At 29.3% G+C, this 12,984-nt stretch overlaps 5 protein-coding genes across 7 annotated transcripts in view; 2 read left to right on the top strand and 3 right to left on the bottom strand.

The window, feature by feature from the left end:
- Positions 1–1,319: 1,319 nt before the first annotated feature.
- Positions 1,320–2,880, bottom strand: LOC105667651 (E3 ubiquitin-protein ligase RNF4-like). Of its 2 annotated transcripts, none has more exons than XM_012359577.2 (3): positions 2,515–2,880; positions 1,787–2,048; positions 1,320–1,699 (listed from the first exon to the last, which is right to left on the bottom strand). In XM_012359577.2, the coding sequence occupies exons 2-3, from the start codon at positions 2,008–2,010 to the stop codon at positions 1,354–1,356; spliced, it is 570 nt and encodes a 189-aa protein (XP_012215000.2). In that variant the 5' UTR covers positions 2,011–2,048; positions 2,515–2,880; the 3' UTR covers positions 1,320–1,353. The 2 variants fall into 2 exon arrangements, with proteins under 2 accessions (XP_012215000.2, XP_012215001.2); XM_012359578.2 differs by having other exon boundaries at positions 1,787–2,035; positions 2,515–2,879.
- A 366-nt stretch (positions 2,881–3,246) lies between these two features.
- LOC105667616 (PRKR-interacting protein 1 homolog) lies at positions 3,247–4,602 on the top strand. Its single transcript, XM_012359501.2, has 3 exons — positions 3,247–3,572; positions 3,695–3,874; positions 3,956–4,602. Exons 1-3 carry the CDS (start codon positions 3,477–3,479, stop codon positions 4,331–4,333), a joined length of 654 nt encoding a protein of 217 aa, XP_012214924.1. The 5' UTR covers positions 3,247–3,476; the 3' UTR covers positions 4,334–4,602.
- On the bottom strand, positions 4,573–8,968 carry LOC105667608 (HEAT repeat-containing protein 6). Of its 2 annotated transcripts, XM_012359487.2 has the most exons (12): positions 8,622–8,968; positions 8,265–8,513; positions 7,949–8,182; positions 7,057–7,882; positions 6,704–6,990; positions 6,280–6,618; positions 5,882–6,129; positions 5,568–5,787; positions 5,417–5,494; positions 5,145–5,351; positions 4,900–5,016; positions 4,573–4,809 (listed from the first exon to the last, which is right to left on the bottom strand). In XM_012359487.2, the coding sequence occupies exons 1-12, from the start codon at positions 8,814–8,816 to the stop codon at positions 4,633–4,635; spliced, it is 3,177 nt and encodes a 1,058-aa protein (XP_012214910.1). In that variant the 5' UTR covers positions 8,817–8,968; the 3' UTR covers positions 4,573–4,632. The 2 variants fall into 2 exon arrangements, with proteins under 2 accessions (XP_012214910.1, XP_012214911.1); XM_012359488.2 differs by lacking the exons at positions 4,573–4,809; positions 4,900–5,016 and having other exon boundaries at positions 5,225–5,363.
- A 226-nt stretch (positions 8,969–9,194) lies between these two features.
- LOC105667613 (uncharacterized) overlaps positions 9,195–12,984 on the top strand; it is a 36,259-nt gene continuing 32,469 nt past the window's right edge. Inside the window, exon 1 of the mRNA XM_012359497.2 lies at positions 9,195–9,389. The gene's annotated coding sequence lies outside the window, so the exon portion shown is untranslated. The remainder of the gene's footprint in view (positions 9,390–12,984) is intronic.
- Positions 9,753–12,489, bottom strand: prel (preli-like). The gene is made up of 3 exons (XM_012359500.2): positions 12,073–12,489; positions 11,770–11,983; positions 9,753–11,455 (listed from the first exon to the last, which is right to left on the bottom strand). Exons 1-3 carry the CDS (start codon positions 12,162–12,164, stop codon positions 11,033–11,035), a joined length of 729 nt encoding a protein of 242 aa, XP_012214923.1. The 5' UTR covers positions 12,165–12,489; the 3' UTR covers positions 9,753–11,032.

Here is a 12,984-nt window from a genome sequence, read left to right as displayed (position 1 = left end):
AACATTTATATTAGAATCACTTAATGTTGGTTTTGTTAATGGCGCCATTAAAAATGTAGAATCTTCCTGAATATTATCTATGTACTGAGAAGCACTTCTAGACCTTGTACGATAATTGTGTTTATTATTAGCAGAAAGATCATTATCCTGAACATCTACAAAAATTTATAATTTGAGCATAAATATTTAATAACATATTCAAAACAAATAATTAACAGTATAGCATTACTTACTTTTCATACTATTAGATCTTATATTTGGAGATAAGAGTTTTCCAATACATAATCCAACTACAAGCACATATTATATTATAACATTTATATTATAACAGAAATTAAAATTTATTAAAATAAATTTTGTAATTTCGTTTACCTGTTACTCCCACAGCAGCACCAGCATAAAATTGAACATTTTCTTTTTTAAACATTATTTATTTCTTCTTTTTTGCTTTACAGATTTCTGTAATTTCTATTTTTCTTAAAGATTTACTGTACTCCTCTGCTGTGCTTATGTAGAGAATGAGAAATAATTCTGTTGTGAAATACAAGCACACAAGGTCATATGGTATGATTAATGAACATAACAGAAAGTTTAGTATACTGTATAAATAAAATAAATCAAAAAATTCAAATTAAATTATGTATATTTATTCATCAAAATAATAAAATTTTAAAATACTATACTAGGTATACATGTTGAAGTTAAATAAAACAATTTTATATTTTAATTGCTATTCTCAAAAATATATACTCTATAGTCTGTATTTATCAGTTTACATTTTTATAAATGTGTTGTACAAAATAAAGATTTATAACTGTATCTATAGAGTATAATAAAATTAAAATTATTATATATTTATATTCTAAATGCCTTCACTTAAATTATTGTGTTATACTAAATTAATATAAAAAGAATTTTGAAAGAAAGCTAGATTATATGTGAACAACACTGAATAGACAGTTCTTTTGCTTTAAAGAATGGATTGTAATGTTGCTTCAAAAAAATAGACTGTAACATTTAAAAAGAAGCTATTAGAAAACTAACAATTATTGCATTATTCAGTTTTGTTCAAATATAATCCAGCTCTCTTTCAAAATTCTTTTTATATAAATTTAGTAAAACACAATAATTTAAGTAAAGGCATTTGAAATATAAATATATAATAAATTTAAGACTAATTCAAGCTACTTCAGAAAACTTTTATATGCATTCTCTCTATTCATTTTGCTTTTAATACTATTTTATTTCTAGAGCAAACTAGATGGACTGTAATATTTATATATAATAATGACAATATAGAATAGAAAGTTATAGAAAAATTATAGAAAATTTAATGTATTCATATATATGTCCTTAAATATATAAGCGAGTACAAGATTTTAATGTTATCTTTGATTGACAAGTTGGACATTTTTTCTTATTGGAATTTTCTACATGCATATGTGTTTTCAAACATTTTGTACAAAATATATGTCCACAACGTGTGGTAGTCGGTTTTAAATCAGAACATAAAAATTCCAAACATATTGGACAACTTAAAGATGTTCCTTCATTATCTTCCTTATGATGAGTATTGACATAACATATATCATTTTTTTCTTCATTAATTTTTTCTTCATTAGTATCATCAAGATTCACAGTAGTGTTGTGTGTACTTGGAAGATTACGGCAAGTTCTTTTCTTTCTTGTAGAATTTTCTCTAAAAAGATATTTTGACATACTTTTCACATATGTATATAATGTGTGTGTACTGTTAAGAAAGAAGATATAATTAATATATACAAACATTTCAGTATCCTGTGTGTTTCCTAAAGTTAAAGGGGATAAGCTTCTCTGATTAAAACGTGAATTTCTATTGGCTAAACTTCTAGAATTACGAATCATTGGTGAATATCGATGTCTTAGGCGTGATCTTAAAGGCCTTATTTTTGGTGATTCCTTAGTTAAATCAATAATATCGATGGTATCATATGATGAATCAACACAAAGTACATCTTCTTCACTTGCCATTATTGTATGCACAGATATATATCACCTGAAATTTTGACCTAAATTGCACTTTTTATAAATTTCTTTATACAAGAAATAGTATTGATAATAATAGTAATAATAAAAATTTATACAATTGAATCTTCATAGTTTCTCTCTATATTTCATTCAATTAATATTTTTTACAGTATTCTCCTATTACTTTTGACACATGTAATTATGCAAATTTGTCTCATCCGTTCAATATTTTTATTCTAAGCACAGTCGTAAATATAAAGTAGTACAACAGCAACATATAAGAGAAACAAAATTATATATTCAAAGTATAAAGATAAATTGTCTGAAGAATGAGAACTGTACGAATACATTTGGATTAGGTTAGATAGTCAAAGTTGGATTGCATACACGATCATATTACACTTTTATAATTCTTTCAAATTGCGATTTTTAACGATTTTTGACAAGAAATACATAATATTTATCGTTATTAATTGTTCCTGGTAAATTAGAATGTAGGATACATACCTATTGTTAAAGAACCGTCCGCATATATCAATTGCCGGCGCTTATCATTTATTGAAATGTTTTTCAAGATTCAGTTATTTTTCATCTTCGATAGTGAGTGATTCCAATAAGAAAATAAAGACACAATTTTTAAATAAATATATAAAACAACTTATTATTTGTGTATGATGTATTATATATTGTCGACGTAAGAACATTAATTTTAATGCAATATATTCTATTTTAAAATTCGAAGAATTTAACGATATTTTTTATATGCAACCGAAGGGTCAAGTATCTAGAAATGTCTACTAATATCGCATTATTACACATGCGCGATTTTAATCACTTACATCATAAACATAATAAATATAGATTGAACACTCTCTATCTTAAATACTCTCAGAAAAGCATTTTCGCTGTCAAGATGCATGCAACGGCGCCTCATAAAACCGGTTGGTGTTATGCTGGATTCACACTAGGTCCGATTTCCGTCGTACGATGTCCGATATCCAATAGGAGAGATTGTTTTATATAAAACAATTTTTCTTATTGGATATCTGACATTGTACGTCGGAATTTGGTGTGAATCCAGCATTAGGCTTGGTGGAAAAGAGACATAAAACATTTGTCTACTCACTTCTACAAACCGAAAGCCGAGCGCACACGGACACGTGACGTCAGCGGGTCTCAATTGTGTGCGAATGGAGCTCTCCGGGGAGAACTGGCAGCTTTGAAGAATGATTTGCGTCGCTGCTCTAATATGTTCTATAGTTAATGATGTTGCACATTTTATATGCATTTTATAGCATTGTACTAGTCGTAAGAGGGGAGACTCTCCAGAGCCATTAATAGCCTATCATACGTATAGCATTGTGCGGTTTATCATAATATATCTAATCGACGAATTTATGTGAAAATAAGTATAAGAATTATTGTTTGAGTTAAATTTATTCAACTTGTTACTCTAACGAAGTATAAAAATGTCAGATAAGGAAACAGATGAAGAGAAACCTGTAGTAGCAAAAACAGCTGTAGATCTGCAAAGATTAAAACTTACAAAGTTAATGAAAAACGTAGTAAGTACTGTATCAAGTTAAAAAAAACTTTACGACTTTGTGTACTACTTTCGAATACTTTTCCTATCATTTTTAGATCACTTTAAAAAGATTTATGAGTAATACATATTTTAATTATATAGGATAAGCCAGTTGTATTACCAGAACGTCCCAAAGCCAAAAATACACCTTCTGTACCAGAATTTGTTCGCAATGTTATGGGTAGCAGTGCTGGAGCAGGTAGTGGAGAATTTCATGTATATAGACATTTACGACGCAAGGAGTATGCACGTCAAAAATTTATCCAAGAAAAAGCACGCAAGGTAATTATTTGAAAGTTGCAAGGTTGCTTAAAAATCAGTTTTTTTATTCAAAAAATAATTTTTGCTTTATAAAAATTGTAGGAACTTTTGGATGATGAATATCATCAGAAGCTGGAAGAAAATAAAAGATTAGCAGAAGAAGCAACAGCAAAAAAACGGGCTAAGAGATTGAAAAAGAAGCAGGCTCGTAAGCAGAAGAAACGAATAAAAACTACTGAGCAAAATGTCACAGAAGAAAAGGATAGTTCAGAAGAAGACAGTTCAGATGAAGATGAAGAAACTAGAACTGTAGAAAGTAGTGAAGTAAATGAAGAAAAAGATGATATAAATATTAAAAATTATTCTAAGAGCATGTCTAAAAATGAAAGTGAAACAAAGGCAGTAAAAGAATCATTTGCAGAAGAAAATCGAGATATATCAAAAACATCTTCTGATACATCTAGTGAAAATGATACATGACGATACATATCAATATTTTTTATCTTAGATTTAAAATTGTATATTTTTTAATCAATCGTCTAAAATTTATTAACTTAATTCATTAGAATTACTTATATTACTACATTATGTATTGCTATAATCCAATACAAATTCCATATATATTATGTACATTTCACCCAGTAATGTTAAAATAATTTATTTAAATAATGTATATTGAGAAATAATTGGTCATAAAATTTTTCTTTCTGTTAGCAAGATTTAGAAATAAACATTTTTATATTAGGAAATACATTGTTTTATTTTTCATTATTTTAGTATTACGAATTTATATTGAAGCTGTAATCTAAATTGTCATAGCGATTAGTTTTTTCAAATATATTTGCCAATGATTGAGCGATTTGTCGTTCTTCATTACAACGTGCATTCTTCACGTGCTGTTCCAATTGGGCTTTTGCTCTAATTAAATCTCCCAATTTTTCAGGCAAAACGGTTTCCTACAACAAAATATTCAACACAAGAGAAAATTGTACAATTATATTTCTAATATATTTAACACCTATTCTGTAAATATATTTGAATGTTACCTGAAATTGCTTCATAAAATTGGAAATTTCCTCTACGTGGTCGCCAATTTCGACCCAAAGATTTTGCAGGTCAGATTTTTCTGTACAGGCAGCCACACGACTAAGAGTAAGGCACAACTAAAACAAAACATATTCATATATGTTGAATATAATCTGCATATATTCGTTACACATATTCTACATGTCATTATACATAATTTTATAACAATATCAAAAGAATGTGTTATATGGGAGAGTATACTCACTTGTTGAATAAGTGCATCACGATGTGGATATTCAACGTAGCTTGGAACATGTTGAGCATTTTCAAATGCTAATACGATACTTTTCCATAACATTACAATATATTTGCCATAGCTATCGCATGAGGACAGTGCCCACGCGGCGTTAGTGCGCACTTTAAAATTAGGACTGTCACATATCAAAGTAGAAAGTGCTGGAAATACTTGATCCTAGAAAAATATCTATTTTTATATTTTTACAAAATAAATTTATTATCACATTTTCAAATACGTACTTTCCAAGTAGGTGATAATATTGCGTCTGGATTATGGCTTAAGACCAATCCTAAGGCTCGGCAAGCGTTCCATCGTACCTAATGTTATAAATTTCAAAAAACATTTTATCAAAATCAATTGAGAAATATTTATAACAATATCGAAACTTACTTTCATGTCATTTCCTAAGACAGCACATTTAATAAGTGCATCCAATCCTAATGTCGTATCAGAAAGTATATCCTTTTGTGGACATAAGTATAAAATACTACCAATTGCCCTCACAGCGTTACATTTCACTTTATCGTTGTCTTTTGCAGCCTTAATGCTTACATGATATAATTTAGGTAACAAAACTTCTAAAGGTAATGGCTCCATCTCTTCATGCTGTCTGGAAAAATATATTTATGTAGATAGAAAACACATAACAAAAAAAAGGAATGCAAATTTATATCAGATGAACAACGAAAGTATGAGCGACAAACCTTTGTCTAGAAAGACAATCACACAAATTCGCTAATGCCCAAGCGCTTTTCACACGAACACCGAGATTTTTGTCATCGCAAGCCAAACAAACTATATCAGCCAGATCCATGAGAAAGCCGGTATCGTCTTCTAATGCTGACAAAGTCACCAACATCCCTAACGCACGTAATCCAGCAGCCCTTACAGCACTTTCTTCATCGCGAACTGCTCCAAATAGTATCGTAATTATTAATATCGTTCTTTTTCTCTGAAAATATAAACAAAATGTTAGAATATCCTAGAAATATATTAATATTATTTAAAATTTTGAATATAATATCTTTTAATAATTAATAACATTTTGAGTGTAAAAATGTATGGAAAAATAAAGTAAATAATTTTTTTTACTAGTTCTTACCGATAATTGTGTAAATACATTTCCATTTATGCTACCTAGGCAATCGCAAGCAGCTTCTCGCAATATAGTCTGTGATGTTTGTACGAGTAAGATTATAGATTCAAATATAATGTTCCAGAATAATATACCATCGCTATGACAGGTTTCAGTATTTGCCAGACCAGACATAATTTCTAAAACTCGACACGAGTGTAATATCACTTGACTCTCTGATTCCTCCATAACTGAGATCAAAGTTGTAGTCACTTTCTCCAAGTGAGGAAATACGAGGTTTTTTGCATTAAAAACCAATCTGCCCATGAGTTTTAAAGATTGAAGTCGCACAGGTGTACTAATTGTCTAAAATAAAACAAACATTAATTTTTAATCTGATCGAGAACCATTTTAATTAGAATTTCAATTTTACATACAAGTCATACCATACCTTATTAGATATATTTTCTAAACAAACACGAACCAATAAACAGATACTTTCATCTTTTGATGTTTTAGTCTCATTAGAACTATCTGCCAAATTATTGACATCTTCAATATCTATTTCCTCTTCCTCTGTTCCAATGTCACTAATGGAACCATTATTAAGCTGTAATTTTTCTGATTCTACATCATTCATAGACTGTTTTGCTAATATGTTTAATATTTCTTGAGTAAGAGGTTCGCTGGAAGCAAACGCTTCAAAAATGGATAGCGCTGCAACTCGTACAGTAGGATCTATAAAAAATTTTAGCGATTAGTGACAATAATATATTAAAAATTATATAGAACAGAGCGATATACCTTTGTGAAATATGTGCGGCCTACAATTCCTAACTAATTTGGTAGCCAAACCTGGTTTCAGTCGTTCGTATGGCGTACTTTGCACAAGAGCCGCCGTACATTTCAATGCGTGCGTCAGCACAGCTACATTTTTCTCGGCAAGCAAAATTAATGCCAGTGTAAAATGCAGTTCTTTGATCATTAAGCATACTGTGCCGAAAAATGTAATGAAAGAAGTTTGATTGGTATCTTCTGCGTGTATCAAGAATGGTTTGGCACCTATTAGCAATTCAGTCAATGTACTCAAAACATTTTGTCTAACTTTAGATGCAGGCTCTACCAATATGCTTCTTGCCAATACTCTTGCATCGTTTCGTGAACCAGTAGCTACAATTTGTGGCCAATATCCAAAAATGTCTCTACTCTGAGTAATTTCTACAAGAGTCTGTATTAAACGTATAGCTCCCAATCTCACTTTGGAATCCATCTGAATGGAATTATTAATTTCTGTATCTGATGTATCTGAATCACTGGAATATTTGGAAATTCCACAGTATTCTGAAAGGGTATTATTTCCTGCACAAGATGTAGTCTTTTTAGTAGATGTTTTCTTTGGCTTTCCTTTGTGATTTTTGAGATTCTTGCATTTTGGAACTACATGAATGCGTTCTGGAAGATTCATTGCTGCAGGACGAAGTAATTGCGGCCTCATTGCAGAATAACCTTTAATACCATGAAATAAAAATGCCTGTGTCACTCCTAATATTTCTCCAATAAAATCAGGGGAATCAGAAATTAATTTTCCCATCATTATACAATGTAAAATATGCAAGCACACGTGTATGATCTGCAAATATGTAACATGATAAAATAATATACTTTGTATATTGCACAGAGAAAATAGATTACATACCTTACTATAAAAAAGCTTGTCATCATGCCGGTATGGTAAGTATGATAAAATATTAAAAATTATATCTTTTATCAAATTTAAAAATTCTTCTGATAAACAGTCACTATTACTTTTGTTTGCTACAATTTCTTCTAAACAGCCAAGTGCATGAAAATTGTTTTCAGACCATGGATTACATAGTGGATTTAAATGTTTCATTAATAATCCTTTATCCCTGAGTAACAAACGTACATACTGAAACATAAAACAGTAATTAATTATAAAAAAATAACAATTTAATTGCTAATATTTCATTGTAAAAGAACCATATACTAACATAGTTGATATCATCAAAATATACATTGTGTAAGAAGCTTTTTATAACAATTAACACATCAATTTGTGCCAATGATTCAGAAAATTCCAATACTTCTAAGATCCATCGTTTACAAATTGCAAACGTCTGACCATGCAACTTGATATTACTTTGAGTTAGATTATATAGAAATTTACAAATATTTTGAACTAAAGATGTTTCTGTAGGTGGAACACTCCCACAAAGTTGATTCACTAACAATAATACAGCCTGAAAATAAATCAAAATATGTTAGAAAAAAAGCAAAAGATACAATATAATTTGATTTAATTATTAGTATAAAATATTAATATTAATAAATATAGAAATGTTTCTTACATCATTATTTACAATATTGAGATATCTAAAATCCAGTTCGTTGAGATCACGTAAACATGCATTGATTTGTTTCTTGTCACTAAACTTTGTACTAGTTAGTGATAGCAATTTTTCAATTATCGAAGAAAACTGTATTGTAATATCATTTACTTTCAATGATACTGTGTGATTTATATGTAATGAGGCCATGACCATATTTATACTTGTATGTATAACATAATTTTATTTTCTTTGCAGATATAAATAACTTTAACAATTAATTTGTAATTTATATATATTGGTACACAACATTACACTGCACAATGTAACTCTAAAAATTTATAAAATGACTCACAATATTGTCTCATAAATAGAGAATGTAGGAAAGAAAACATGAACCAAAAAAATTCTTTGTCGATAATGTCAATAACAATATTATCGACACATTGCAATTGTATTTTTAGCGCCATCTGCATCATCCTCTAGTCACTCTCTGGCCGTCATATAGTTTCTAAAGTGAAATGGTTCAGAATTGCAAAACACGACCGCTTCGTGATTAATTGTGTATTTTGCCTGTTAAAACTGCATAACAAGTACAAATTTTTATCGGCTGTGTTGATTAAAGTGACGGGCAATTGCTAGAACATATCATTTATCATATATGTGCGCGATTAACGTCATTTCGATCTCTATGTTTGTACAAAAAAATCAAAGTGTTTTAGGCGCGCGATGTACTCTTCATCAGATGTAGCACTTCGTGAAAATTCAGTTCTTCGGAATTAAAATCAGGTAAAATATAATTAATTATTATGTAAACTTATTAACTTTAATAATTTATAATGTATATCTTTGATAATTTTATAATATATATCTGACTATAACCCATACAGCACAGAACATTGCAGCAACATTGTGACAATATGTCTGTTCTTTATAGCTGAACTGGCTGCACTAGTTCAGAGTTTATCTTTCTCCTTCCAATGTAGAGGGAAAAAAGATAAACTCTGAACTAGTGCAGCCAGTTCAGCTATAAAGAACAGACCTAATATTGCAATATTCCTGGAATGTCCTGTGTTGTGTGGGAAGATCACATATTCAAATTAGATCTAAATTATCTTGATGTATTATTGGATTATAACATTTCATACAAGATATGTATATACATATATATTCAGCACAATACATCAATATTATTTATTACTAAACAATTAATTGCAAAGGGTACATACCTACAATCTAGGTAATCTAGATACAATGTTTCACATTACAAATATTTAGCTTAATATGATTCTTTTAACGTAAATTAAATTTCTAATATACAATTCAATTTACTAAAGTAAAGGAATTTAAACATTTTATTCAATGTACAGAAATATTTCATTTAAGTTGATTGCCAAAATCGTCAATACGCAATTATGAATCAATGAATTGGATTGTTTGTAATAATTAAAAAATCATGAAATATGTATTTTATATTTCAAAATATATTTAAAGATATAAAAAAAATTTTGAGCAATAATTTTTAATTGTATTTATATGATAAAATTGAGGTAACATTAAACTAAATGTTAAAAATTATGGTATTGACTTTTTACAATAATTAAATATGCATATATAATGCAATATAGCGAAATATTTATTGAAGATATGATAATATCAAGATGTCATGATATAATGAATGAAATCAAGTCTTTTAATTACTCGTATTGGTCAATAAACTGTTCATGTCCAACATGAAAAAGTCTATAAAATATTTATATTAATAGAAAAAAGCAATTATTGTAAAATTTATATTTCTTTGGAACTGTTCGTAATGCCATTACTTCCAATGATTAATAATTACGTACGAAATGCTCTTTATAATTGTAAGTTTATACGAATACATACGAGATGCATACATGCACAAATAAACGCTGTACACATGTACATATTAATGCATTGCAATATACATATTAAAATGCCTTTTCCATTTAATATTTTACACACGAAAAGACATTGGAATTGATGAGTTAACTAGAAAATATCTTTTTACGTATGAACAAGTAAACAAATAATTTAATGCGCATTTGAGTGTGTATGTATCACATCTGATAACGTTATCAACGATTTGGCAGTTAAAAGGAATGATAACATACGCGAAATTTTGCGTCTATAACAGTTACAACATTTTGAAGATCTTATGCTATTAAATTCAGTAAATCATATAAATTTTAAGTTTCAACTTTTAAGTTGTCAAATATCAATTTTCTAATTCTCTTTAGCCTAATTGTCATCAAATTATGTTAATTGTACAATTATATTTTTGAGTTAAAAGCTTTACCGTGGTTTTATCTCAAGTACATCATAACTATACGCTATTATTCGTGAAGAGTGCCACCGCTGAGTAATATTTACATCCACGACTGTTACGTTTCGTATATAAATATGTAAATTTATGATTGGTTTGGCTGACAAGCCGCATATATCGTTCTTGCTTTTTGTTTTGCTAAGTCTGTACCTTTTTTGGCAGCATCTTTCACTTTCTCTGCTTTACCCTGTAATGAATGTTGCAAATCTTCCGCGAGACTTGGTTTTGTTGTAACGCTATCGTCTGTACTATGGCCTGCTTGCATAGAGAAACTCATCTGAGAAAGTTTCGGATTTATAAATTGAGTTGTGTGAGGAAACATATTTGTGAGAACATAATTGAAGCCTTCTGCCATTTTAGTACAATTTTTCTTAAATCGATCTAATCCAAAGGCTTGAATTGCCCTGCTGAAACCAAATACTTGACTGTCAATCCATGCCGACCTTTTGGCTACTGTCCATTCTGGGTTTTCTTCTGAAACTTCATAAACTACTTTTTCCACAATGCTCTGAAAAAAAAACACTTTTGTTAGAAGCATACCTAATATGCAAATAATTAGCAACAATTATAATCACTTGTAATTTTAAAATAATTAATGCTTTAATATTTTTGTTGAGAAAAACTGAATATCAAATAGATTAAAGAATCTGTAAGTAAAAGATGATTTTACAAATATGAGATATCCCTTAAATATGATAGTTTCATTTATTATTGAATGAAATTTGTGAAACAATAAAAAAATAGAATTTACTTTAGGAACAAAAATATTTGTTGTCTTATATTAATTTATATTTCTTTGTTGATTAATATGGATTAGCTCACCATAACTTTTGTATATCCCAAATTTCTCGTGTAGGTAGTCAAAGTTTTTGCTTCTGGATCAACGATGCTTTCCTCCACAATTTTAACAATATTTTTGCTGATAAATCTTTCACCCCATTTGGGTACTCTGTTAGTTTTCGTCAACAGTCGTTTGGAGTAAAGTTTTCCATTTTTAACTTCTCTTGAGATCGTATCTTCGCTGAGAACATGTGCGCTGTAAATTGGAGTATTAGTATTAGTACTTGTGCATTATGTAAGATTTTAGATATTAAAGGTACAATATGATGTAATGTATCTACATACCTGTGTGGATTCGGATACCTTTGAAAGAATCCTCGAACAACTTGAGTCCAATCAAATTGAAAAATCGTAGTGTTCTCATAGTATTTCACCATTTTGTCGGGTTAGTTTTTACTTTGTGAATTTGGTAAATAAATCTATGAAGAGGGCAAAATAAATGAGCGGAAATTATCGTCGAATTATTAATAAGATAGACGGAAATGATGATGAATAATCAGCAGTGGCAATTGGCCTTAGAACTCGCAATTAAAACGCCGCATGCTGAACATCGTGTCGCGAATGGTCGCGAAACTGCAGCGACTTTAATATCAGTGACTCGCAACGTACCAAAGAGGTTTGACTCGTGCAAACGATTTTACAACATGCATAATGTAGACTGCGTTCAGAAGAACACTACGACTGAACGTGTTTGCAGCAAGCGCTATCTAGTGCAACGTGTTGGAACATTAAAGTGATCGTAACGTGAACGGTGACATTACCATCAGTTTTAGCTATCTAACATCGCACGCTATCGTTAGATGATGTACGCTGTCCGTCAGCTGCAAGCGCGCTCTTTTCGACAAAAAAGTAAAAGAAAAAAGTCGCATGCACTTTACTATAATATAATATAATATATGTAATTCTTATAATTTAATGTTAAATAAGTATACTAAAATACTTATATATTTATTATAAGCAATAGCTTATCGCTAATCTTGTATTTTCGGCAGTAAAGTCTATTTTAAACTTCAAACAATTTATAATTTGTGACAGAATTCCATTTATAATTTATAATGCCGTGTAATATAAAGGAAATATTACTGTATATATGTTTTTCGATTCTTTTACATGTTTTTTATTAAAATTGTAAATAGATTTCTATCTCGAATTCTGTCGCGAATTATAGATTTTATAAGTTAACTTAAAGAAAAAGAA

This window comes from Linepithema humile, chromosome 7 (assembly GCF_040581485.1).
Source record: "Linepithema humile isolate Giens D197 chromosome 7, Lhum_UNIL_v1.0, whole genome shotgun sequence".
Taxonomy (NCBI): domain Eukaryota; kingdom Metazoa; phylum Arthropoda; class Insecta; order Hymenoptera; family Formicidae; genus Linepithema; species Linepithema humile.
Note: the sequence above shows the minus strand (reverse complement) of the source record. Positions and strands in the feature narration are given on the sequence as shown.